At 37.6% G+C, this 25,492-nt stretch overlaps 1 protein-coding gene across 4 annotated transcripts in view; it reads left to right on the top strand.

Moving 5' to 3' along the window:
- LOC127624135 (RAC-alpha serine/threonine-protein kinase-like) overlaps window positions 1-25,492 on the top strand; it is a 38,236-nt gene extending 12,744 nt beyond the window's left edge. For 3 of the 4 annotated variants that reach the window (XM_052098815.1, XM_052098817.1, XM_052098816.1), the window contains exons 2-14: window positions 2,755-2,890; window positions 13,909-14,037; window positions 15,784-15,895; window positions 16,090-16,216; window positions 16,545-16,676; window positions 18,571-18,636; window positions 18,789-18,857; window positions 19,046-19,171; window positions 19,796-19,924; window positions 20,070-20,284; window positions 22,371-22,458; window positions 22,548-22,650; window positions 24,770-25,492. In XM_052098815.1, the coding sequence (XP_051954775.1) occupies window positions 2,845-2,890; window positions 13,909-14,037; window positions 15,784-15,895; window positions 16,090-16,216; window positions 16,545-16,676; window positions 18,571-18,636; window positions 18,789-18,857; window positions 19,046-19,171; window positions 19,796-19,924; window positions 20,070-20,284; window positions 22,371-22,458; window positions 22,548-22,650; window positions 24,770-24,849 (1,422 nt within the window). In that variant the 5' untranslated portion in view covers window positions 2,755-2,844 and the 3' untranslated portion in view covers window positions 24,850-25,492. The remainder of the gene's footprint in view (window positions 1-2,754; window positions 2,891-13,908; window positions 14,038-15,783; window positions 15,896-16,089; window positions 16,217-16,544; window positions 16,677-18,570; window positions 18,637-18,788; window positions 18,858-19,045; window positions 19,172-19,795; window positions 19,925-20,069; window positions 20,285-22,370; window positions 22,459-22,547; window positions 22,651-24,769) is intronic. The other variant, XM_052098818.1, reaches the window with a different exon arrangement.

The raw sequence follows: 25,492 nt of genomic DNA, 5'->3' as shown, positions 1-25,492 counted from the left end.
AAAACAGCACTACTGGTCACTAGTGTACATTATGTTTTAAATGCGGGTGTGCTTGTGTCACCTGTAGGCTTCTTAATTAGTTTAACCAGCAAGATTTCCTTGGTCAACCAACTTAATCAGAAAGAACACGCTTGTCAACCAGTTTTACCAGCAAAGTTTTGTCTTGTTTGTCCACCATCAGCTAGACCAGCACCAAACCAGCATATACTATCCAGGAGCAGCATGGAAATGCCTGTCTAAGCTTGTCTTTTCAGCAGGGAAGACCTTTTTTTAATTGTTGGGTCATTGACAAATATGTTGTACGTATACGACAAGTATTGCTGTATTCCAAAGTGCTGCGTTCTAATTGTTATTTACTTCACAGTTCAAATTAGTCAATATCTCTGTGCGGAACTCAGAACAATAGCAAACAAAATGTTGCTATGTTTGTTGACATACACTTCCATTCAAAAGTTTGGACTAAACTTCTGTTTTAAAAAAACATTTTGATCTGTAGGTTTATGCAAACATGATTGAAATTAGATGTGTCAACAAAAATTAATTGTGCTTAATATTAATTTCTTTACAAGGTTAAAATAGTTTGTCGGTCGGTTGGTCTTAACACTTTATAACACTAAAATAATTAGTTAGTTGGTCTGTCAGTTAGTTAGTTGTTTGGGTGGTTAGTTACTTAGTTAGTTTGGTAGTTTGTTAGTTAGTTTGGTTGTTAGTTTGGTTGTTAGTTTGGTAGTTTTTAAGTTAGTTAGTTAATTAGTTTGGTAGTTAGTTTGGTTGTTAGTTAGTTAGTTAGTTAGTTAGTTACTTAGTTTGGTAGTTTGGTTGTTAGTTAGTTAGTTTGGTTGTTAGTTTGGTAGTTTTTTAGTTAGTTAGTTAGTTTGGTAGTTTGGTTGTTAGTTTGGTTGTTAGTTTAGTAGTTTTTTAGTTAGTTAGTTTGGTAGTTTGGTTGTTAGTTTGGTAGTTTTTTTTGTTAGTTAGTTAGTTTGGTTGTTAGTTAGTTAGTTAGTACAATGGAGCATACATGGGGACTTTTTCAGTACTGTTTAAAAAACTTCCCTGGTTGCAGCTTTTGAAGTTGGTTGAGAGAATGACCAGAGTGTTCAGAGCGGTAATCTAGGCAAAGGGTGGCTAGTTTGAAGAAGCTAAAATATAAAATAGTTTTTGGTGCCTACATAATTCCATATACTTTTGTTATTTAATAGTTTCATGACTTGTTTTTTAGATTTTATTCTACAATACGGTAAATAGCAACAATAAAAATGTCTTTTGACTGGTACTGTGGACAATTAACCTGTATAATAAAACAGTGTAAAATTGTCTTGTATGACCTGTTATAGTTGTCCTGTGCATGGCAAGACAATTTCTTGGAGAAAATTACGTTAGAGACTTGCAGGACACTTTGTAATCATGGGAACGTTCTCTGCGATGGTCTTCAATGAAGAGGTGCATTAATGCACAGTACATTCATTCATGTCTGTATGCAGCAGTTTCCTGAGTGGGTGCTTGTGGGTTTATACCTCATTGCAAGATCTTTTGGTGCAGCGCCATAACGGGGGTCTCTTAGAGGGCGTGAGCATGTGCAACTTCCTGCTCAGCTGGCTAAATCAAAACATTGCTGTACACACGGTGTTGTTTATCACTCAGAAACAGTTGTGGTAGGGCTGTGTTTGGCCCACGACCCTCTTGTTTGCCACCTTGTTTGTCCTTTGCAATTTTTTTGTGTTGTTTTTCCATTGTTTGGTCTCATTATAATGTATGGCTGGGCAACAATATAGATTCTATAATTAATTGCGATATTCATATGAACAATCTGAATATCGATCCTTTAATCCATGATCAATCTTTATTTGAGTAAATCACTCACATATTCATCCAAATTTCACACTATTTGACAAAAAATGTCTGTAATTAGCCACTTGCTGCAAAATGTTCATATTTAACTCACTAATTGAGTATTATATTGACAAAGAGGTTCTTCAGCTAAAACTCAGCCAAAATTTTAAACAGTGCTGCCAGTGGCCGAAGCGGTAATTGTTGTTGGTCTTATGGGCACGTGTGAGTAGGGTCGCCACCTGTCCCATAAAATACAGGATCATCAAGTTTTTAAAGGATAATCTTTTGCGTCCCATATCGAATCAAAATGTGATACGAATTGTTCCGTATTTAAATTCTGAAATCGTTAAAAAAATATAAATTAACCTTTACATTCCTTGGAAATTTTGCCTGCGGTTGGTAAGGGAGCATCTGAAAAGTTCACACATTGATCTAAAATGTGCTAAAACTGTGGAGGGTGTGGTAAGGGACCATCTGAAAACCTCAGCCAGCATAACATTCCCTGGAAGATGGCACTTGTCAGTGAGCGAGTAAGTCAACTTATGAATGACTTATAGATTTCTCTGCACATTAAACTAGTGTAGGAGAAAGATTTTGTAACATCCAAAAAGCCTTAAACATTTCATGCCAGGGTGAACATCAGTCAATTGTTTGATAACAATAAACGATTAAATTTGGAGCTTTTAGGTAAAATGTTTTTCTCTGAGCCACAGCATTTCTCTTTTTTTTTTATTTTATTGTTGGGCAGTTTAAGGTTTTTATTTAGATTACAGGCAAACAGGAAAGTGGAGCCACTGGATCCGAGCCTGGGTCCCTGTGAGCCAACAGTTCTTATGTTTGTAATGAGTTCATCGCATGTGAACTACTGCACCTTCTGCACCACATCTCTGACTCTGTTCTTCTGTTCGTCTGTTCTTCCTATAGACCATCTGTCCTGCTGAATGTCCAGACTGAAGACCTCCACCAGCTATAATCTTCTGCCCCTGGTTCGAGAGGGGTTACTCTCTGGCCACAATGACTGAAGTTGTCATTGTGAAGGAGGGATGGCTGCACAAGCGAGGTAAAGTTTCTGTTGAGGGTATCAGTGGCATATGATTCCAGAAGGTTCTCCAGTTTCAGACCTAGAAGTGGTCACGATTCCTGTAAGCACTGAGGACTACAGCTGTGATCTGTACCTTCCAAGAAGTTCAATGTGCAAAACGGAGGGCGTTAACATGGCTTGTTAGCACCTGCTGATACAGAAGATGTCTTAAAGGGGCAGTTCACCCAAAAATAAAAATTCTCTCATCATTTACTAATGCCATGTGTATGACTTTCTTTCTTCAGCAGAACACAATCAAAGATTTTTGGAAGAATATTTCAGCTCTGTAAATCCATACAATTCAAGTGAATGGGTGCCAAAGATTTAAAGCTCCAAAAAGCACATAAAGGGATCACAAAAGTACTCCAGTGGATTAATTTAAGTCTTCTGAAGTGAAAATATTGGTTTGTGTAAGAAATAGAACAATATAATTTTTAAAAATATTTTTTTTAACAAAAAATGTTTGCTTCCAGCTTTTGCTTCCAGCCAGCTGAGGTATGTATGTTCGTGACATCCTCGGTTCTATCATAGGAGAGTATGTAACGTTAAACAAGCATGTTACGACTGTAAACAAGGGTGCAGATGGCACTAGGGACGGGGGGGACATGACCCCCCCAGAATCATAGTGACCCGATTCGTCCCCCGTCCTCACTATCCCTACGAAAGGCGACAAAAATCGCAACACATTGTCACACCCAACTCGTCACATATGGACGCTTCGCCAGGACCCCTTGGCGTCACTTATGCAGGGTAGTCCGATAGAACCGGAGCCTGTAGTGTTGAAATTTGACGTCTTGGGCTGCGAATGGGTCGAGAGTCGAGACTGCAATAAATAAAAATAAAAAGGAATAGGCTACAATAAATGATCTATGCCAGGGCTAGTATAATGGTGGCCCCCAGATCATCTCTATCTGGCCCTCCAACGTTTTTTTATGTTTAAAAACCCTCACAATCTGATATCAAAGTGCCCTCTCAGCAAAGGTTTAGCGCGTTCATAGGCATCCGCATTCATCGGTGAGTTTAACCGCATTCATCGGTGAGTTTAACAATAGAAGTCTATTGGACTACCCTGCACGTTGAAAAATGACACCAAAGGTATACCCAGTGCGTCAATAAGTTACGCCAAGGGGTCCTGGCGAAGCGTCCATATGTGACGAGTTGGGTGTGAGAATGTGTTGGTAAAACAGAGGATTACGGCCCGCCGCTGCTTCAGAATCGGGTCGGGACAGACGCAGGCTGACACACAATAATAATCTACACCGGTCGGCGGTCACCATTACTTTGTACCCACATTCTCACTACATGCTGTTCTGTTGTCAATAAACACACGATGCCATCATGCCACCGACGTTTACACTCTCTCTCTGTGTGTGTGTGTGCGCTACGACTCCTGAGTGACGTTGCCGGGGTCCTATGAGGAGGTAGCTGCCTCAATCGTGCCTGTAGGAGCGGACCGGTAACCATAGTGATCATATACCATCTATGACTGAGCTGAGTCGGTGATTTTCTGAACTGAGAAAAATCGACTGTAAATGCCACATAAAGGCAATGAAGAGACAAAAAACAATCACCTCGTTTTTTCAAAAACCAAACAATGTAAGTATCCTATGGCTGTTGACTTTCCCAGATGTGGCAGATTAGATTTGTTAAGGGGAATAGCTAGTCTTTTTGCACTTAGCAAACACAGCAAAATGTGGAGACCATAACTATGCATTTAGGTGAGTGGACAGAAGCAAATAATGAATGAACATAAAAAGAATGGTTGGATAAATCAAACAATTTATCGTCGTCAGGAAATAATATTTTATCTTATCATTTAACCCATTGTACTGTATAAATTGACTGAGGTATGTTCACTGTCGTGTGTAAGCCACTATAAAAATAATTATAATAAGTACATTTGTGTGGTGCAAGGTTTATGCAAACAACAATTAAAGGCCTACATAAACTTTTGACATCCTCTTATAGCAGGAAATCATGTTTTTTTTATTGTATTCTAATCTATAAATTGCAAAAACTTGTAATTAACACTTACATTTAAAATTTTGAGTTATTCTTAGACATTTGAAATAGTAGTTTTAGCCATTAATTCTCAGGAATATGTTGTATTTCACATTGTTGTGAAATTCTATAGAGGTATAGAGGGTTAACTGAAATTATAAGATTTAAAATGTTATCCTCCTGGCCTGCAGGCAATTTCTGATGACAGTGAGGCAGACCCTAGTCAGTCAAGTGAGGATCTGCAGGAGGGCAGCCACAGTAGAATAAGACAGCATGAGGAAGGAGAGACAGTAGAATTACAGACAGAAGAAGCAGGGACAGAACAACAAGGAGGGACAGGAGGCAACACAGAGGGAGAGGATGTTGACATGATAATGACATATACAACCTGACCCTAAAGTGATGAAAGACCGGACACTGACATTCCAAAAATCATGGTATGAGAAGTTTTGGTAGGTGATTGGCATACTAGTCAAATAACAGTCTGATCATGCATTGCTAGTGGTGATCTGGTAGGCCTTAGTTTACCTTTGTTCATTGTTGTTTATCCATGATTTCAAATAAGAATCCCCCAATGGCTTTTTAGTGCAAATCATTAGCCCAAATTAGGCAAAGTAACTACTTGAGCACTAGTTAAAGCCCAAATTATGCAAAATAACGAATTGAGTTTAAATCATTTGCTGACAGCTTGGTCCCCCCAGTTAAAAAATCCTATCTGCGCCACTGACTGTAAGTCACAGTATACAAATGAATTAGGAGAGCCTTAAACTGACAGCTTCCTGTTGCAAAATTGCGTGTCTTCTCTTGTGAAACAGCTATATTATTATAGTAAACTCCACACATAGTTCATTCAAAAAGTAAAACATGATGAAGATTAATGGACAGGCATTCAATTCTTTAAGTGTTGAGCTTATTCAGCACATTCAAACATCTTCAACATAGACATCCATTAAAAAAGAACGGCCTCTTGTCTTTTCACCAGTGTACCGCCATAGAAAGTCTATGTGACTGCCCCGTTATGCTATTTTATGCTGAGCTTGTAGGCCCCCCCTTGGAAGGGATCTGGCATTATCTCGACCCTCGTGAACGTGCCACATCTGGCCGGAAGCGAACATTTTAGTTAAAAAAAGTTGTATATATTAATCTATTTCTTACAACTAGCGCTGTGCTTTAGAAAACATTGATTAACCCACTGTAGTCATATGGAGTACTTTTTAGTGGCTATATGTGCTTTTTGGAGCTTCAAAACTTTGGCACCCATTCACTTATATTGTATGGACCTGCAGAGCTGATATATTCTTCCAATAATCTTCATTTGTGCTCTGCTGCAGAGAGAAAGTCATACACATCTGGGATGGCATGAGGGTGAGTAAATGATGATTTTTGAGTGAACTAACCTTTTAACTACACCATTATACCGTCAACAAGCATGTTTTTCAAATAACTTTAACCGTGAATTCCAGAGGCGTTCTCTCCATGGAGGAAAGGGAGGCAGTGCCTTCTCAACAAATTTACATGGGAAACATAATCAATTGTACAAAAATATAACAGATAAAATATTACAAAATGTGAGATCAAATAGTGTGTCCCTTGAGCTCATTGTGTTCGCATTGAACAGGTTTTTATAAAAACACTTTTTCTGAAAATTAACATTTATTCACTTCATAACTAGCATCATACATTTGTGTCAGCTCTGACAGACACACTAGAAAGCATGCTATTATATAACAAGAGTTATCAGTCTTTAATGATCTAATAATAGTGTTCAGTAAAGGAGTTAAGGGATCAATTACATTATATCCATTTTTTCTGTTTTCATGCTATTCTGAAAATTATGATGGTGTTGACAATATTGAATATCCCTACCTTTCATTTTAAATTTATATTTATGAATTTATTGCATTTTTAAACACTTTGTTTGGCAGTTTAACATTGTGACCTCTTGTTGAGGACAGGTTAAATTACAGAGCATGCATTAAAAAATTAGTTAATTAAAAATAGAAGTAATATATTCCCTTATTATACACATTTTCAGCATTTTTATTATTAAGAAAACTGATCAAATATAAACATTATCGCAACGCTGTACCACAATGGAAAAATTGCTTTGTTGCCAGATGGCAACTCTGTACTAAAATTGAATTTTTATAGATAGTGGCATCACTTCTGTTGTTGCATTTAGAAATGTATTTGGAAATGTTTACCATAATAAAATTGCATTCATGTATACATAACACAATCATGATTTGCATTTCTTCATGGAAGACAAAAATAAATGTCAATGTTTTCTTCCAATTGACAACAGTGAGGACGAGCTAGGCTGCAGTGATAGAGAAAATGACAACAATCAACAAATATTGAAGAATGTATGATAATGATTAACTCAATTTTAATTACATTTAATACAAATTTGAATATGTAAATATCAATTTAATTCAAGGAGAAATTTATAATTTTAAGAAAAAAATTAAACGTTTTTGGACCATTTTCCATTGGAGTTGTCATCTTGCAACGTTTCACAAATATATCTAAAAAAAAAAAAAAAATATATATATATATATATATATATATATATATATATATATATATATATATATATATATATATATATATTATTTACTCTTTTTATTATTAGAGATATTTTTTGTCTGAAAAATCAGCAATCTGACAACATGTTTCACCAGTGCCTAATTTTTTTGAAAGGCTCATAACAGTTCCTATCTGCTGCATGGAGGTCTAATACATATTTATTAGTCACATGGCATTTATGACTCAGCTGGCTGGCTCGAAAAATTATCTCCAGAATACCCATGAAGCAAAGATGGCAGAATCCAGGTCATGTGCTAGTGGAGTTATTTTATATATCTGTAAATATCTATATCTGTGCTTGAACTCCCAAATATTTAAGAATTTCATGGGCTTCTCTTGTAAACTTTCCTACTGTACTGTACGTGTCATTCAGAGGCCGTTACCGTATTGCCGTCCTCAGACCATGGAAATTCTGAGCTCATGTCTGTCCTTGCAAACCACAGAGCATCCAAGTCACTGGGCCAAAGACACAAAAGCAACATCGTGCAGGAGAAAGTCAGAGGGTGTGGCAAGCACAAAACAGAACAAGGGCCGAATATGGAGCCCTGAGGCACTCCGGGTGTTTACCAGGCGTTGTTTGCCGGGGCCCATGAGGCACGGACTGCTGGACAGTGCAGGGCTGTGTACTTCTCTAGGCAAGGTCATTCCAGTTCAACTATGCAGACAGACACCACCCGTAATGGCACTCTGGGCCCAGATGAAAAGCAGTTCTGCCTCGCCTGGATTTATGCTGCTTAGTGTGGCGGCAGGCTTGTTTTGCCCACAAGGGATTTGGGGAGTTATGTTTTCCCGTATGTGTGGCCATGGGGGCATGCAGGACAGCGTGTTGATTATTTTTTTTTCCATCTGTTTCTCAAAATGTAATTTCGGTCACTCTTAAATTGGATTTGATTGGTTCAAAAATATTCATCTAAAGACTTTTCTTTTTTTTTTTTTTTAAATAACCCCCTGTATTGACTGGGATGCATCTGCTCATCTGTCTTGAAACCGAATTGTTGCCCCTAAACGGAAGGAAGTTGTTGAGTTCAAGTTGTGGCCATGCTTAATATGGAACAGAACAGTTTTCATGCAGACTTGTTGATTATTTATACTGACAGCAATGGATGAGGTATTTATTTTCCATTACAGAGCGAAGCTTAGATGCAGTGTCAAACTCTTTTTGGACATGGTTGAACTTTCTTAGAGAAGGCTCATTGATTTTTACCTGATGAAAGCTTTGCTGACACGCAGCAGTCTGTTATCTGAATTCTGGAGTTTCCCCTGATGCTGAGTATGATCTGGCTCTTGTTAATAAAAATACTACATGTGATTCGATGATAAAGTTCATCTCAAGGTCTTATCCATTTATTTTTTATTGTTGAGATGTTTGTTAATCTGGCAAATTTTTTCGATTAAGTGTTGTCTCTCAATTAAGATGAGGCCATGTAAGCTGCTTGCATAATAATTATTAAATAGTTATTTAATAATGTCTGTTTCTTTTTATATTTAAAGAATTTAAGTGTTGAAAATAAGTCATTTTACACTAAAAAAATAATTGTAGCATTTAATTTCATTACAAAATTCCAGCAAATTAAATAGAGTAATCTTTAACAAAATAAACATTTAAAAACCTAAATGTTTTAAGTTTTTATTAATTTTGTAATTATTAGTAATTCATAAAAAAAATAGGCAATTTTTTTTTTTTTATATGATCAAATGTGTCAGACCCAAATCACTGGTAGTCACAAACAAAAGGAAAGAGTTATAGCGGATCCGTGGTGAATTCACTGAGCAGTGGCTTGTGGCTAAGGTCCAATTTGGATGTACAGGACTCTAGAGTCAGATATTAACCAGGGCTTGCAACAAAATTGATAAAAACCATCCAGATATTAAAAAAATGAGGGCATACATTTTTTTTGTTATCTAACTTTTGACTTTTATAATATGCTATTATAAAACAAAATTTTCCAACACTAAATGATCAGACTCTTTCATTCCCAAGTTGCGTGGCAACGGCAAAAAGCTTACGGTTAGGAAAATGAACATATTACTTGGCACATCATGAATTGTTTCTATAATTATTAATAAAGGCATTCATTGTTTATTGAACATTGGTTTTTTTGTGATATTGCTGTTGCTGCTGTTTGTGTATTACAGTGATTTTTCCCTGAGTGAAGGGGTTTTATGCACAACTAGAAGCTTTTTTCTAATTATTGGTTTAATTGTATTGGTTTGGTGCAGACACTGGAGTGACTTGTGTGAGTGATGTTGTATGTATGGTAATATAAAGTGGTTTTCAATGGGGAAATTGTTTTTTCTTTATAATGCATTGTAGAAAAGTGTGTATTGTACTATGATTAGAGGTTGACCGAAATGGGTTTTTCAATGGCCAATACCGATATCTAAATGCAGGATGACCGATATAGTCAATGCCAATAAACATAACACAATACAACATAAATATTTTCAGACAAACACTTATTTTATGGAATATTTACTCAGATTTGTATAAACTTGAACAGAAAAAAAAACTTGCAAACAGAAAGTGTTGACTATCCATTGACTATCGGTACATTTTGGAACTGAAACAAGGAAAGTTTTGTTAAATAAATAAAAAAAAAGCTTTGTTAATCGGCCAAGCAAATCCAGTTATCAGCCGATGCCAATAATCGCTGATAATCGCAAAATGGACAAATATAGGCTGTTTAATCAGCCTGGCCGATATATCGGTCTGTTACTAGTAATGAGATCTTGTGTATTATTTACAGCTTTTGTTTAATGTTTAATTTAGATGTTGCCACATGAGTATATTTTTTAGGTTAACATTTTTTTGTGTGTGTACAAGTAACTATCTAATTAAAGAAATCCATATGATTTATTTATTTAAATTAATTGAGGTGATATACACAAGTGCCCTGCTTAAATAAAAACATAATTAAGCCATTGTAATCTGGTTTGCTGGTCTTAGCTGGTCTTTCTGCTCAGGCTGATCAGTTTACTTGAAGGGAGACCAGCTTAAACCAGCAAAAACCAGCAAACCAGCTTAGGTTGTTTTAAGATTTTTATTTATTTATTTGAGCAGGGTGAATGACACTTTGTGTGTTTTTAAATGTTTAGGAAAAAAATTAAACATATGCCCTCATTAATGTACATAAATACTATATAAAAATACTATATATATATATACTGCCCCTTAATACAGAAGTGAATTTCTGCCACTGACAGACACACACAACCAGTCACGCAGACACTCTGCCTGGACGATGGTGTGAAATGATTGGGCTTTGCATGTGTTTGAGTGTGTATATCAGTGCAGATATGAGTCAGCAATAGCAGTAGCTCATTTTTAAACTGTTTGTATGGCCACGCTATCTTCTGTGTTACTTCCTGTTTTTAAGAATCAGACTGTTGGTTACCAGAAGTCCCTCTAATGTGGCGACATTAACAAAAGAAAAAGAAAAGAAAATACAACCATGAAACCCCCAAACACCAACAGCATTCATGGACACTTAATGTTGCTTTTGTTTTTGAGTAATCTTGTGCAAGTTTGTGTGGGAGTCTTCACATTGACAGTCACTCTCGGCCGATTAATAACGTGAACTCTTGCTGTTATTTGATGTTAGAATTTTTTTTTCTCTGGTTGAGTTTATATGAAGCTTATCTTGAGTGAGTTATTTGGAACAGAACAGCGGTTTCCTGTTTGTTGTGATTGCCATGGATAAGCTGATCAAATAAAAGCTGGTTATGATGAAAGTTCTCACCTATGAATTTTGTTGATGTTCAGGGATGCCCCTTCACTATTTAGCTTAAACTAGCAGTGGGTACTTCCCCAGCAGGCAGAAATGGACTAGTTGTAGGTGTGGACTTGCAGCCTGTGTGGTTTACAAGAGAATGGCCTGAAATAGTTCTAAACTGTGTGGTTTACCAGAATTTGTGTGCCGGTCAATGATTCTGGCCGTTCGAGAGTCTGTTCATCAGCAGCACGTCTGTGTTAAAATGAAAATAGTACCACTTAATATTTGCAATTTTATTTCTTGATTGCATGCGTGTTTTCCTCACAACATTTGCATAACAGAACTTTAAAGCTCCAAAACGCTATTAAAGGCAGCATAAAAGTAATCTATAAGACTCCAGTGGTTAAATCCATGTCTTCATAAGTGATATGATATCAATATTTAGTCATTGTTTTTACTATCAATGTCCATTTTCTATTTTACAATCTTCTTTTGTTTTTGGTGATTCACATTTTTCGTGCATATCACCACCTACTGGGCATGGAGGAGAATTTATAATAAAAAAGTAATAAAAAATGTATTCGTTTCTCACTCACACCTATGATATCGCTTCAGAAGTTATAGATTAAACCACTTGAGCCTTTTGGATTGCATTTACGCTGCCTTTATGTGCTTTTTGGAGCTTCAAAGTTCTGGCCACAATTTACTTGCATTGTATGGACCTTCAAAGCTGAGATATTCATCTAAAAATCTTAATTTGTGCTCAGCAGAAGAAAGAAAGCCGTACACATCTGGGATGGCATAAGGGTGATTAAATGATGAGAGAATTTAAATGATTTTTGGGTGAAATATCCCTTGAAAATCTGGTAAAATACCCACAACACACTCATACATGGAAAACATATATATTAGAGGAGTATTCAAGCAATTGTTTTTTTATGAATTGCATTTTTAATGTAGTTTTTGAAAAACTGAATAGATCCTGTCAAAAAAAAAGAGAGCATCGAGTCATCCCGCCCTGTTTTCTCCTGTTGTTTCAAAGAGCTGATGAGTAATGTGCAATAACTTTAATGGCCTCTGTAATTGCTTACAGAATAATGAGGCTTAGGAATAAGCATAAATAGATAATTTATAAATGATTTACACTCACTGAGCACTTTATTAGGAACACTAAAGTCCTAATAAAGTGCCCAACATGGTCTTCTGCTTTGTAGCCCATCTGCCTCGAGGTTCAACTTGTTGTGCATTCTAAGATGCTATTGTGCTCACTACAATTGTACTGAGTGGTTATCTGAGTTACTGTTGCCTTTCTGTCAGTTCAAACCAGTATGAACATTCTCTGTTGACCTCTCTCATCAACAAGGTGTTTCCATCCACAGAACTTCCGCTCACTGGATGTTTTTAGTTTTTGGCACCATTCAGAGTAAATTCTAGAGACTGTTGTGCATGAAAATCCCAGGAGATCAGCAGTTACAGAAATACTCAAACCAGCCCATCTGGCACCAACAATCATGCCACAGTCCAAATCACTGAGATCAAAATTTTCCCCATACTGATGATGGTTGATGTAAAAATGAACTGAAGCTCCTGACCCGCATCTGAATGATTTTATGGATTGCACACGATTGGCTGATTAGATAATCACATGAATAAGCAGATGTACAGGTGTTCCTAATAAAGTGCTCGGTGAGTGTATATTCACTATGTGTGACTATTAAAAGACATTAAATTAGTTTTAGATTTGGAGTTCCTCCACATGCCATTTTATTCACATATTTAAGTTGAAGTTAATTGTCTGTAAAATTGTATTTTCATTTTTAATCTTTTCATTTAACATTCACTAGTTTTCATGTAGCCTTTCAATTAATATGAAATAAAAACTGCATAATCTATCTATCTATCTATCTATCTATCTATCTATCTATCTATCTATCTATCTATCTATCTATATATATATATATATATATATATATATATATATATATATATATATATATATATATATTACAATACATACAAATAATTATAAAAGAATTAGTAAAATGCTGTTTGAAATAGTTTCAGATGAAGTATAGCATGTAACGCTGGATGCCAACTTCCCTAAAGTATTTCATGTCAACTACCCAAATAGTATTATTAGATGTATAATATTATTACAGTTTATGATATTCATGCTATCCAATTCCATCTTTCTAATAAAGAATCAGAATAGTGTTATATACAATATAATTATATTATTATATTTATTTTGTGGCGGGATGAACAAGAGACACACACACAATGTGTTTTGTGGTGTGGTGTGGCACAAGTGGAGTGGAGCACGTGCGGCCGTTGGACCCCGCCCACATCCTGGACCATTCCTTTGGTCACTCCCGATCCTTTACATAGCCCCCTTCACCCCGAGGATGCTAGATTTTCCTTTATTTTGGACTCTTGTTCCCCCATGGACACTTTATTCCCCTCTTATGTACAGTTTATGTTCTTTATTACTTCCAATAAACAGCTCTCTGAGGCTTGACACCACACCCACAATGTCTGTCTCTTGCTCACGGCCCCAAAATATATATTTCTTAAGTTAATCCACAATGAAATAGCATACATTTCAAAGTAATACAATTATTGTGTCCATGTTATTTAGTTATTTTTGATGTTAAAGATGTTCTACTAAGCTAAATGCATTTTCTGGATTGCCAGGAGAGTACATAAAGACATGGAGGCCACGATATTTCTTGCTTAAGAGTGACGGCACATTTATCGGGTATAAAGAGCGTCCACAAGATGTTGACCAGCTGGAGACTCCACTCAATAACTTCTCAGTGGCCCGTAAGTTTTGTTCTAGCACTTTGCAAGGGAGAATTCTCTCTCTTTCACTCTCCCTCTTTCTTGCCTTATATGTCCCTTTGTTCTCTTTTGCGCTCTTTTCTGACTGGCATTCGTTCACGATGGTCAACTAGCTGTCAGACAGTTTGCACATTACAACCCTCTCAGAAAAGTTGCGTTTCTAAAAGTTCTTTCTTGTGTAATGTCAAAAAACTGTATTGCAAACCACTGTTTTCAAACAAGTTTTCTGAACACTTCTCCCATCTGCCATTGTTCCAACAGATAGTCCTGCTCAGGGCTGCAGTTAGAAATTCTTTGGCCCGGTACAAAATGTATTCAGCAGGCCCCCCTTCAGTTAGTTGTCTGACAGGGATTCGGACAGTTCTTCCATCAACATGCGCTGCCCGGCAGTTTTGCTTTCCCTATTGCGCACTGTCTATGTGTTTATATCCGCGTCTCACGCTGATAGCACAAAGACGTGCTATACAATCAGGGTTGGGGAGTAACGGAATACATGTAACGGGATTACATATTTGAAAGACAAAACTATTTGAAACCGCCCCCAAACTCACTCTATTGGTTGATCCAACATTTGTTAAGCAAACAGCATTTTTTGATAGCAGCATAGAGCCACAGTGTTTAACTTTACAGGGAAAGCAACCTGTGGCCAGGCTATAAATAGATGTGTCACCAGCGTGTCGTCAGATCAATTTTTTTCAGAGCCCATTCTGTGTGTGTGTGTGTGTGTGTCTCACAAGCCTGTCAAAACTTTCTTCCCTTTGTTAGGAGTTAGAAATTGTTAGGCAGTGCACAGAACTTTCTTTTCTTCTCTCTTTGCCCTGGAAAAAAGAATATGTGTATATATATATATATATATAAAAATAAGGGGAGAAAAATGTCGGAAAGTCAAGGCAAACGATGCGTGTTCCCCTGTTTACGCTCTGTGGCTGAGAAGGACACGCATCAATTTTGCTTTGTTTGTTTGGGGGAAGAGTATGCTGCTCTCGCGTTGGGGCAGGGCAGGTGCGCACATTGCGATCTACTTTTGGTCAAAATGCTTCGCTCGCCTTGCTTACTTCTGAGAGCCGGCACCGCAGCATCTCGTTCCGCTTTTTTCAGGGAACAAGGGTTACACTACATAACCAGAGATGTTTTTAAGCCTCTGCATTGAGTTAAAAGTAGTTAAACTTTTGGAAATGCATCTTGAGGGGTGCCTGGGTTGCTCAGCAAATAAAGACGCTGACTATCACACCTGGAGTCGCAAGTTTGAATCCAGGACATGCTGAGTGACTCCAGTCAGGGTTCCTAAGCAACCAATTGGTCTGGTTGCTAAGGAGGGTAGAGTCACGTTGGGTTAACCTCCTTGTGGTGGCTATAATGTGGTTCTCACTCTCGGTGGGACGCATGGTGAGTTGTGCATGGATGCCGAGGAGAATAGCGTGAAGCCTCCACGTGCGCGTCGTCTCTGCAGTAACACGCTAAACAAGCCACGTGATAAGATGCACGGATTGACGCTCTCAGACGTGGAGGCAACTGAGATTCATCCTCCATCCCCAAAAAAATTCGAAAAAAAGAAAATGCATCTTGAGACCTCAGTCTATGTGCATCCTATGTGAACGCACCCTGAGTCAGGTAAACCTAAAACAGGCCTTTTTCTACCACTTCCCCTAACTTCCCATCCACATATACAGAACCCCAAAATAACAAAACCACACATCAGCTTTTTCTCACTCTCTTTAATGATCTCAGAATGTCAGCTGATGAAGACAGAGAGGCCTAAGGCAAACACGTTTATTATTCGGTGCTTGCAGTGGACTACTGTTATTGAACGCACCTTTCATGTCGAGACCCCAGAGGAAAGGTTGGTTTGTTGTATTTAGGTAAAAACATTACACCAATTCATCACCTTATGGAATTGCAGATATGTTGATGTCCAATTGATTAGACAAGCAGACACAGTAGCTATTCTTTTCTATACGTGTTATACTTTTAAAAAAGCTTTAAAAGAAAGAATTGAATGAATCAGTTAATACATGATTCTTATGTTTTCTGCAGGGAGGAATGGACAAAGGCCATCCAGGCTGTGGCAGATAGTCTACAGAAGCAGGAGGCAGAGAGAATGGACTCTTCGCCTGACCCCATGGACATGGAGATGTACCTGTCCAAACCTCGTCTCAAAGTGGTAAGACTGCAGTACACACTCAGCGTTATAACATGTGAGGCCCACATCACTATGCAGAGAAGTTAGGTCTGAGCTAAACCGCCTGTTTCCTCATCCCAATGTTATTTGATAGAAGAGATAGGAGTCAGTGTCTCCAGTGCTGAATGATTATAGGTTGATTGCCATGGCCAATATTTTGTATGTTTATATGTTTCCTTCATTGTGGATGTCTAAATGGCTAGCATATAGTGCACGTACACCAGACACATTGAATTCCCCCTCTTTTTATCTCTCTGTTGTCAATAAAAAGTGCAGAAAGCTATTTTACAAAAATGTTTATGTTGTGTAGACAATGCATGACTTTGAATACCTCAAACTCTTGGGGAAAGGCACTTTTGGGAAGGTCATATTGGTGAAGGAGAAAGCCACAGGCAAGTACTATGCCATGAAAATCCTTAAGAAGGAGGTGATAGTAGCAAAAGTAAGTCCTGTCCTTTTTTTCTATGTACTTTTTTTAATATAATGTGTAGTATAATGTGGTGTTGTTTACATCTGGGAATATGTATCTTAAAAGAATTGTTTACCAAGAAAAGATCTTTCTTTCATCATTTACTCACCCTTATGCCTTTCTTTATTCTGTGGAACACAAATGAAGGTATTTTGATGATGTACTAATAATGAATGAATATATCCATACAATGCAAGCCAATGGGGTCCAACACTTTCGAGCTCTGCCAATGTAGTCATGCGCAAAACCGATCCTATCATTCCAGAAGACATGATTTGAACCACTTGAGTCATATGGATTGCCTTTATGTCCTGATTAGAGCTTGGAAGTGTTGGTCCCCATTGACTTGCATTGTATATGTATTCACATCACATCTCCATAAAAATGTCTTTATTTGTGTTCCGAAGAAGAAAGAAGGTCATACGAGTTTGAGATGACATAAGAGTGAGTAAAATTATGAGAGAATTAGAGAACTATTTCTTTAAAGCTGAAGTGTGTGATTTTGTTCATATTAAAATACTTTCTTTTTCTATCCCAACATAATATTTAGAGACAACTTCAGGTTAGACATTTATAGGCAGATTTACCTAAAAAATGTTTTTTTTATAGAATTAATGACAAGATGTGCCAATTAATCAAATGAATTGCATATAACAATTTTTACTGTAAAAGGCCCCCAAATAAAGATAATTTAGTTTATAATAATTAAAATAATTACAAATATCATACATGATAAATATTATAATTCAGATCATTCAAATACATTATATATATATATATATATATATATATATATATATATATATATATATATATATAGTAAGTTATGCAATTCTACAATACAAAAAGTGGTTAATAGGCTAAATATTTTTTATTTATTTACAGATCATTAAACATGAACCTATTATTGGCCTACTTCCTTCTCATGCGTCTGAGGACATTTTGGAGCGTCTCACAATTGTTTGTGTCTTGTTTCAATACTTTCATTGTCCCTAGTCATAAGTGCCGTGTTTTTAGAATGCTGTCAAGTTGAATGTAGTTTGAAAAACGTGTCTCGAGATCCCTGCATTCTGTTGTGCTTAGTCCAGCTCTTTGAGCACAAAAGCAAACATATGGAAGGCCAAATTATAATAAAATTTTCCCAGCATTACTCTTCAATAATTGCAAAAACAACGTGCTCTCTAATTGTAATTCGAACTAGTAAAAATTGCATTGATGAGCTTACTAGTAAGAATTCCAATTTCAGAGATCTATAATAGAATTTTTCTAGTAAGAATTTAAATTACAGAGCTCTCTAACTGAAGTTTTTGCAAGTAAAAATGCAAATGAAGAGCTCTGTAACTGCATTCTAACTAGTAAAATAGAGCTCAGCAATTGGGATTCAGATGAGTAGAAAGTCTATTGTAATGCAATTACAATGAATAACGCTGGCTTGCCATGCACATGTCTTCATAAAGCTGTGCTGCCCATTGATAAGATGTGTTGCCTGTACAGCTGGCACCGCACTAACTGCCCCCTGCTGCCACATCAAGGTGGTACATCAAGTTTGAATTGATCCTATGGTGGGAACATTCTTTATTACGGAATTTACGAAGGGCGGGGCCATGATACATTTTGTAAATTTTTTTAAACCCATTATTTTTCATATAATTAATCACACTAAATGAACAAGTTATAAACACAGCAACAGCTTGTCAGACAATGATTTTGGGGCAGGACTATCTGTTTGTCTAACCAATTGCAAGAGGGGGTCATTTTCGCAGTTCCATTTGATAACACAAGTGGCGCACAAATTACACACTTCAGCTTTAATTATACATGTCTAACAAGTCCTAACAAGTCTTTTTATTTACTTATCTATTTATAGGATGAGGTAGCACATACACTTACCGAAAACAGGGTCCTCCAGAACTCCAAACATCCCTTCTTAACTGTAAGCTGATTGAATCACAATCAGTATATTTTAGGTTGAACAATATATAAATATTAGCAGTATGACATATACAGTACATTAATAAATGTCACATTAATTGTAATGTATAGTGTAATAAAAGGAAAAAACTATTTGTCACTTTTCTTCCGCAGGGTCTTAAGTATTCTTTCCAGACTCATGACCGCTTATGTTTTGTTATGGAGTATGCAAATGGAGGAGAGGTGAGCTATTATAAAGGGGAAGTTTAGCATTGCTTGAAGGTTATTGATTAATTTGCGCACAATCATATATTTTATTCACACAATGTTATAGTACAGATTATAAGCCATTTTATAACAGAACTCTCAAAATTCTATATGGGTTTTGATATTTTATAAATAAATAAAATATCTATATTTCAATTTCACAGCTTTTCTTTCATTTATCACGAGAGCGAGTATTTTCGGAAGAGAGAGCACAGTTTTATGGGGCAGAGATCGTCTCGGCTCTGGACTACCTTCATTCTGAGAAAAACGTTGTTTACAGAGACCTGAAGGTGAGATGATTAGAAAGAACAATGGAACATTTTTTTATACAGGATGAATATTGTATCATCATTTGAAATTCCTGCAATTACTTGTTGAATTAGAAAATGTTTTATTAAAGGGATAGTTCAATAAAAAGTGAAAATTCGGGCATCATTTACTCACCTTTATGTCATTCGAAACCTGTATGACTTTTTTCTTCCGTGCAATACAACAGAAGTTTAACAGAATGTCCAAGCTATGGTACACTCTTCCTTACAATGAAAGTAAATGGGGACCAGGGGCTGTCAAGCTCCAAAAGAGAAAAAAGCACCATTATGCAACTATATTCTATAAGTCTTCTGAAGCCATACTATAGCTTTGTGCAAGGAACATGCTGAAATTTAAGATGTTATTCACAGAAAATATTGCTTGACAGCCATGGACACCATTAATTTCATTGTTTGGAAAGAGCAAATTAGAAATTCTGCTATAAAAAAAAAGAAAAACAGATTTTGAACAACACGAGTGCGTAAATGATAACAGAAGTTGAAGAACTTACATGAACTAGATGAAGTATTGTGCAACTTAGTGCATCACAATCAAACAGATATAACACATCACATCAAATGAGGAATATAATTATTCTCCGGTAGTTGGAGAACCTAATGCTGGATAAAGATGGCCACATAAAGATCACAGATTTTGGCTTGTGTAAGGAGGGTATTACAGAGGGCACTACGATGAAGACGTTTTGTGGTACACCAGAGTATCTTGCTCCAGAGGTAATAAAGCATTTGATGAAAATGATTTGAAATGGGTATAATACACTGACAGATTGTACATATTAATGAAAATAAATATGTGCAAGCATTATTTCAATTTTAAAGTTCAAAGTACATGATGTCCATGACTCCTGGACTTTCTCAGGTTCTTGAGGACAATGATTACGGTCGCGCGGTGGACTGGTGGGGGCTGGGCGTGGTCATGTACGAGATGATGTGTGGCCGGCTCCCATTCTATAACCAGGATCATGAGAAGCTCTTTGAGCTGATCTTAATGGAAGAGATCCGTTTCCCTCGCACTCTCGGACCCGAGGCCAAATCACTGCTTTCAGGCCTGCTTCAGAAAGACCCCAAGCAACGGTGAGAGACCTTAATGAATGTACTAAATGTCTGTAGTATACTGTGGTTCCCATGTACTTTTGGAGAATTCATCAATGGGGGATGAATTTAGTCAAGAAAGGTATTAGTTAAGGAATTGGCCCTTGGCTAAGCCCCACTCATGTTTACATTTACATTTAGTTAGCAGTCACTTTTATTTTAAGCCAGTGGTTTTCAAACTGTGGTCTGGCATCTCACAGAGGGCAGCAAGTGGGTGCTGGGGCGTCTTTGTAAACTTTAAGGGGAAAAAAAGTGTAAAAATTAATAATAAAAAGTAAGCATTTACTGAGTTGACCAGTGTTGGGCAAGTTACTCAAAAAAAGTTGACAATTACTTCTCTAAAATTGTAATCAGATTGCAATACTTCATTGAAAAAGTAATCACAATACAAAGTACTTTACTTTAAAGGGGTCATGACATGAGGAATTACATTTTCTTTGATTTTTTGACATAAAAGTGGTCATTGTACCCTAAAAACGTACTGTAAGTTTCAGAACTCAAAACTTCCTCCTCACTGCAAAAAGAACATATGTTGAAACCAAGCTGCAAAAATACCTTGTTCGCTATTTCCTCCACATTGTGATGTCACACTGTGGTAGACATTTACATCTGACCGCCTCCACAACAACACATCAACGCCTACTTTACCTTATCACTTCCGTAGCCCCGCCCAGTAGCGACAAGCAGCGAGATGCCTAGAGAGCAGGTCAGTCAAGTGCAGAGAGCCAATCAAAACAGTGAGCGTTTACTGTCAAATCTTAACTGAGAGATTTTTAGTTTACCACTAAAAATGATTTCAACTCATCCCTCCCTTTTCTTTAAAATAAGCACAAATCAAGGCTACAGTGAGACACTTACAGTGGAAGTGAATGGGGCCAGTTTTTGGAGGGCTTAAAGGCAGGAAGTTTATAATTTTAATAAAGCACTTACATTAATTCTTCTGTTAAAACTGTATTGTTTTAGGTGTAAATTTGATTAAATTGTCATTTTTATAGTCGTTTTAGGGTTTTAGAGTTTGTTGACATTACATCGTCATGGCAGCAACGTTGTAAAATTGGCTATAGCTTTACACAGAAAAGGTTAGTAAGTGATTTTATCACATTCAAATCATGTTTAAACATTGTTTATGTCTTGTGGCTAAAATTTTGAAAAAGAGAGTATTTGAAACATTTGCGGATTGGACCCCATTTACTTCTATTATAAGTGCCTCACTGGAACTCAGGTGTTTGCTTTTTTTTTTTTTTTTAAAGGAGGGACAAATTAATTAGGGAAATACATTTTTGTGGTAATAAATGTTGTGCCACAAATGCTGTCCATCGAGCTCAACTTGTATTGAACCTAGAACATTCCTTTAACTTAATTAAAGGTCAGAGTAACTGTAATGTGATTACAAGGATTTTAATGTAACGTGTTGGACTACTTTTCTACTAAAAGTATTTGGATTACAGTAAATAATTACTTGTAATCAGATTATTCTCAAAACTGGGATGGACATTGATTTTTTATTTTTATTGAATTGGACAGTTTCATTCTGCTTTCTAAACGTTGGTCATAAATAATGAGATTAATAATAATCATGTTAAACAATACACCATACACAAATAACTCTACATTTTATTTAAAAGGTTTTTCTTTGAGTTTATACATCTAGCATTTCTCTTAGAGTAGGTTTTTTTATTCATAAAAATGCTGTAAACTTAATGCAAAGTAAATATTTGTTTTTATAATATCACATCTACTATGTGTCACACAATATAAATGAGTTTTTATGTGTGAAAAAAAAATATAGCTGTCTTTATATTTTAGGAAGGGGGTCCCTCACAAGGGGATCATCATGTTTGGCGGTCCAAATGAACCCTTTCTTAGATGACTTACAAATTAGAAATACAACTACATAAGTGACATAAGTAACAACATAATTTATCCTAACAATAAACCACATAATTTATCCTGAAGAGGCAGTAATACGATAAGTTCTGCTATACAAAGTTCCAAAATTGCTCTGAGAAGTACAAGCTAGAGCAGAGATGAAAGTGAAAGACTCTGTTATTGTGTTGTCTGTCTGCAGGTTAGGTGGAGGACCAGACGACGCAAAAGAAATCATGCAGCATAAGTTCTTTGCAGGCATTGAGTGGCAAGATGTTTATGAGAAGAAGGTGAATTTTTAACTGCATGTAGCCATTGACAAAATGCTTTTCATAACTGGAGGCTGCTGAAGAAATATTGTCTTTCTGTTTTTTCACAGCTTGTTCCACCCTTTAAGCCCCAGGTAACCTCAGAAACAGACACTCGCTATTTTGATGTGGAGTTTACAGGACAGACCATTACCATCACGCCCCCAGGCCAAGGTGCTGCCCCTATCTCACGTCATGTTAAAGCAGCAATTTCATTGCTTAATGCTGAAGTCACCACCTAGTGGTGATGCTGTTCAAGTTACAGGATGCTGAGCCAGAATGAAATCCATTGGTCTGTGTTTTTTATGATCCAACTTTTCAGGCCAAGTACAACAGTTGATCAAATCAGAACATCCAAATAACCCCTAGTCACAACAATGTTCCTTCTGATTTGTTCATTCACTTGGAGAACAAGCTGAAGGACTGTGAGCAACAAATACAATATGCAATCTCTTTAATACTATCAATGTTCAACAATGAAATATCAGGGCCTGGGTAGCTCAGCGAGTTTTGACTTCAACCCCTGTAGTCGCAAGTTCAAATCCAGGGTGTACTGAGTGACTCCAACCAGGTCTCCTAAGCAACCAAATTGGACAGGTTGCTAGGGAGGGTTGAGTCACATGGGGTAACCTCCTCGTGGTCACTATAATGTGGTTCTCGCTCTTGGTGGGGCACGTGGTGAGTTGTGAGTGCTATGTCTCCGCGATAACGGGCTCAACAAGCCATGTGATAAGATGTGCAGGTTGACAGTCTCGGATGCGGAGGCAACTGAGATTCGTCCTCCACCACCCGGAGTCACTACGAATTACACTATACCCAGGGCTGGACTGGGAAGAGAAATTGGCCTTGGATTTTACATAGCAACTGGCCCAAATGTTGAGTCTGTCCTTTTCTGCATATCGCGTCACAGTTTTGTGGTCCGTTCTGCATAACGCGGCCGCTCATTTTATCTTATCGCGGCCCATTTGTCCCATTTTGCGGCTGACCCTGCAGCCCACTCGGTTCTCCCGATGACCAGTACGCCCCTGATTGTGGATTAATCCCCCTGTGTGTATTTTCCGCGGTACGGTCCCCCTATGGGCGGACCCGCTGCTCCCGGTTGCGGTGTTTGTAGCAACTCCTCCCTCTCAGCAGGTAGGATCTACCACCTTGCCATTCCCACATGAAAACCCATGTGACGTATTTCGCCACCCTTTACCTCCTCCCAGCCTGGGCAGGATGTGGTCTCCGCGGTGTCTTTTCCCCCTGAAAGAATAGGAGTTGGAAAAGAATGCCTTCTCCAATGCGTGTGGTAGCGTTAAGATGGCCCCAGCTGCTTTAACTCAACGCGAGAAACATAGAGGGAGAAAAGGCGCGGCTGGCACAGCCTGCTTCCATGCTTGGCACGTCGCTTTGTTCCCCTCTTCGGGGTGCCGGGAACCTACAATTTTATTATGATTTTATGGGGCGTTGGGGAAGGGTACGTGCAGTCTGACGCAGCCTGTCGCTTTGGCACGCAACTGCCTGCACCTGCATCGGCAGCGCACGTACACGGTTCAGCGCATGGCGCGATTGAACAGGGACCCCTAGTGTCGCTTTACTTGACACAATGTCGAAGTGAGCGACAGAAGGGGAACATCTAGGTTACTGTTGTAACCTCTGTTCTCTGATGGAAGGAACGAGATGTTGTGTCCTCCCAGCCATGACGCTGAACCGAGCCGCTGTTATGGCTGAACCTTATTCTCGGCTCCTCACTGCAAAACCTGAATGAACAGAGGCATGATTTCCTCCCTTTATACCCGTATGTCCGGGGGAGGGACATGCAAATTCTGTCTGCCAAATTCTCATTGGCCTTTTCTCAAGTTCAGAGGTAACCGAGGCCTTCAAGAAAGTCCCCTAGTGCAGCTTCCCTCGACACAACATCTCGTTCCCTCCATCAGGGAACGGAGGTTACAACAGTAACCTAGACGAACTCCTTTGTAGATTCATATGAAAAATTATGATTTTTGAATGTCTGTTCGGGAGACGTTCATGTCACAAAACAATCATGCTGCAGTTCAAGTTTTGGCTTTCATTCGTCGATGAGATTTTAAAATGTCAGTTGGTATTATTAGTTGGCTTATTAGTTGACATAATGTATGATGTCCATAAGGTGTCTTTATCATTATGAAGCAGTGTTTCTTAATGGCATGAATCGCACTGAAGGCCTAGACTTCAAATGCCTGGACCGCCACTGCTTTACACACTGGTAAACGAAACAGTTTGAGATATTGTGATGATACAGAAAATGACTTATTATCTCTCTCTTTTTCAGATGAAACCATGGAGTCCTTTGACAGTGATAGAAGACCTCACTTCCCTCAGTTCTCATACTCTGCCAGTGGCACAGCATAAAAAAGCCCAGAAAACACACACATCCACAATTTCAAATGCACAAATACTCCCCTTTCCCCCGAGGCACTGCTGATAACGTAGCCAACTCTGTCGCCTCTTCTTCAATAGTATACCAGACTTAATTCACACCGAGAAGATTTCACCAGTAGTCATTATTTGGTCTATTTATGAAGTAAGCGTGGCATATTGGCAGTTTCTGTTTAAAGCAGGAGTGGTTCACTTTACTATGTCCAGTCGGTACAGTTGCTCGATATGCATACTGTGCATTATGAATAATGAAGACATTTTGAACTCAATTATTTGGTACGAGTATTTCCTGTGGTCCCTGGAGATGCAGGCTACCCCTAAAATATACTACTGTGTAAATGCAAATTAAATTACAACCAGACCTGGCATTTTAGATAGAGTTGGAGAGAACAGTATGTAAGAAGTATTGGCTATTTTCACTCATATCTCTAGCAAGACCCACAGTTCACAAGTACGCCTTGTTTCCAAAACTTCTGTAAAACTGGTTTGTTTTTTTAAAAATCACGTGGTCCTTAAGTGATATTGAAGTTTATCATGGTTTATGTTCTGTAAGGACATGATATTACCTGAATACCAAAGAAATTATGATTTATTAGTTTTGTTATTAATGCATTTT

This window comes from Xyrauchen texanus, chromosome 30 (genome assembly GCF_025860055.1).
Source record: "Xyrauchen texanus isolate HMW12.3.18 chromosome 30, RBS_HiC_50CHRs, whole genome shotgun sequence".
Lineage (NCBI taxonomy): Eukaryota > Metazoa > Chordata > Actinopteri > Cypriniformes > Catostomidae > Xyrauchen > Xyrauchen texanus.
The sequence above is the reverse complement of the archived record's forward strand: the minus strand, read 5'-3'. Positions and strand labels throughout refer to the sequence as shown.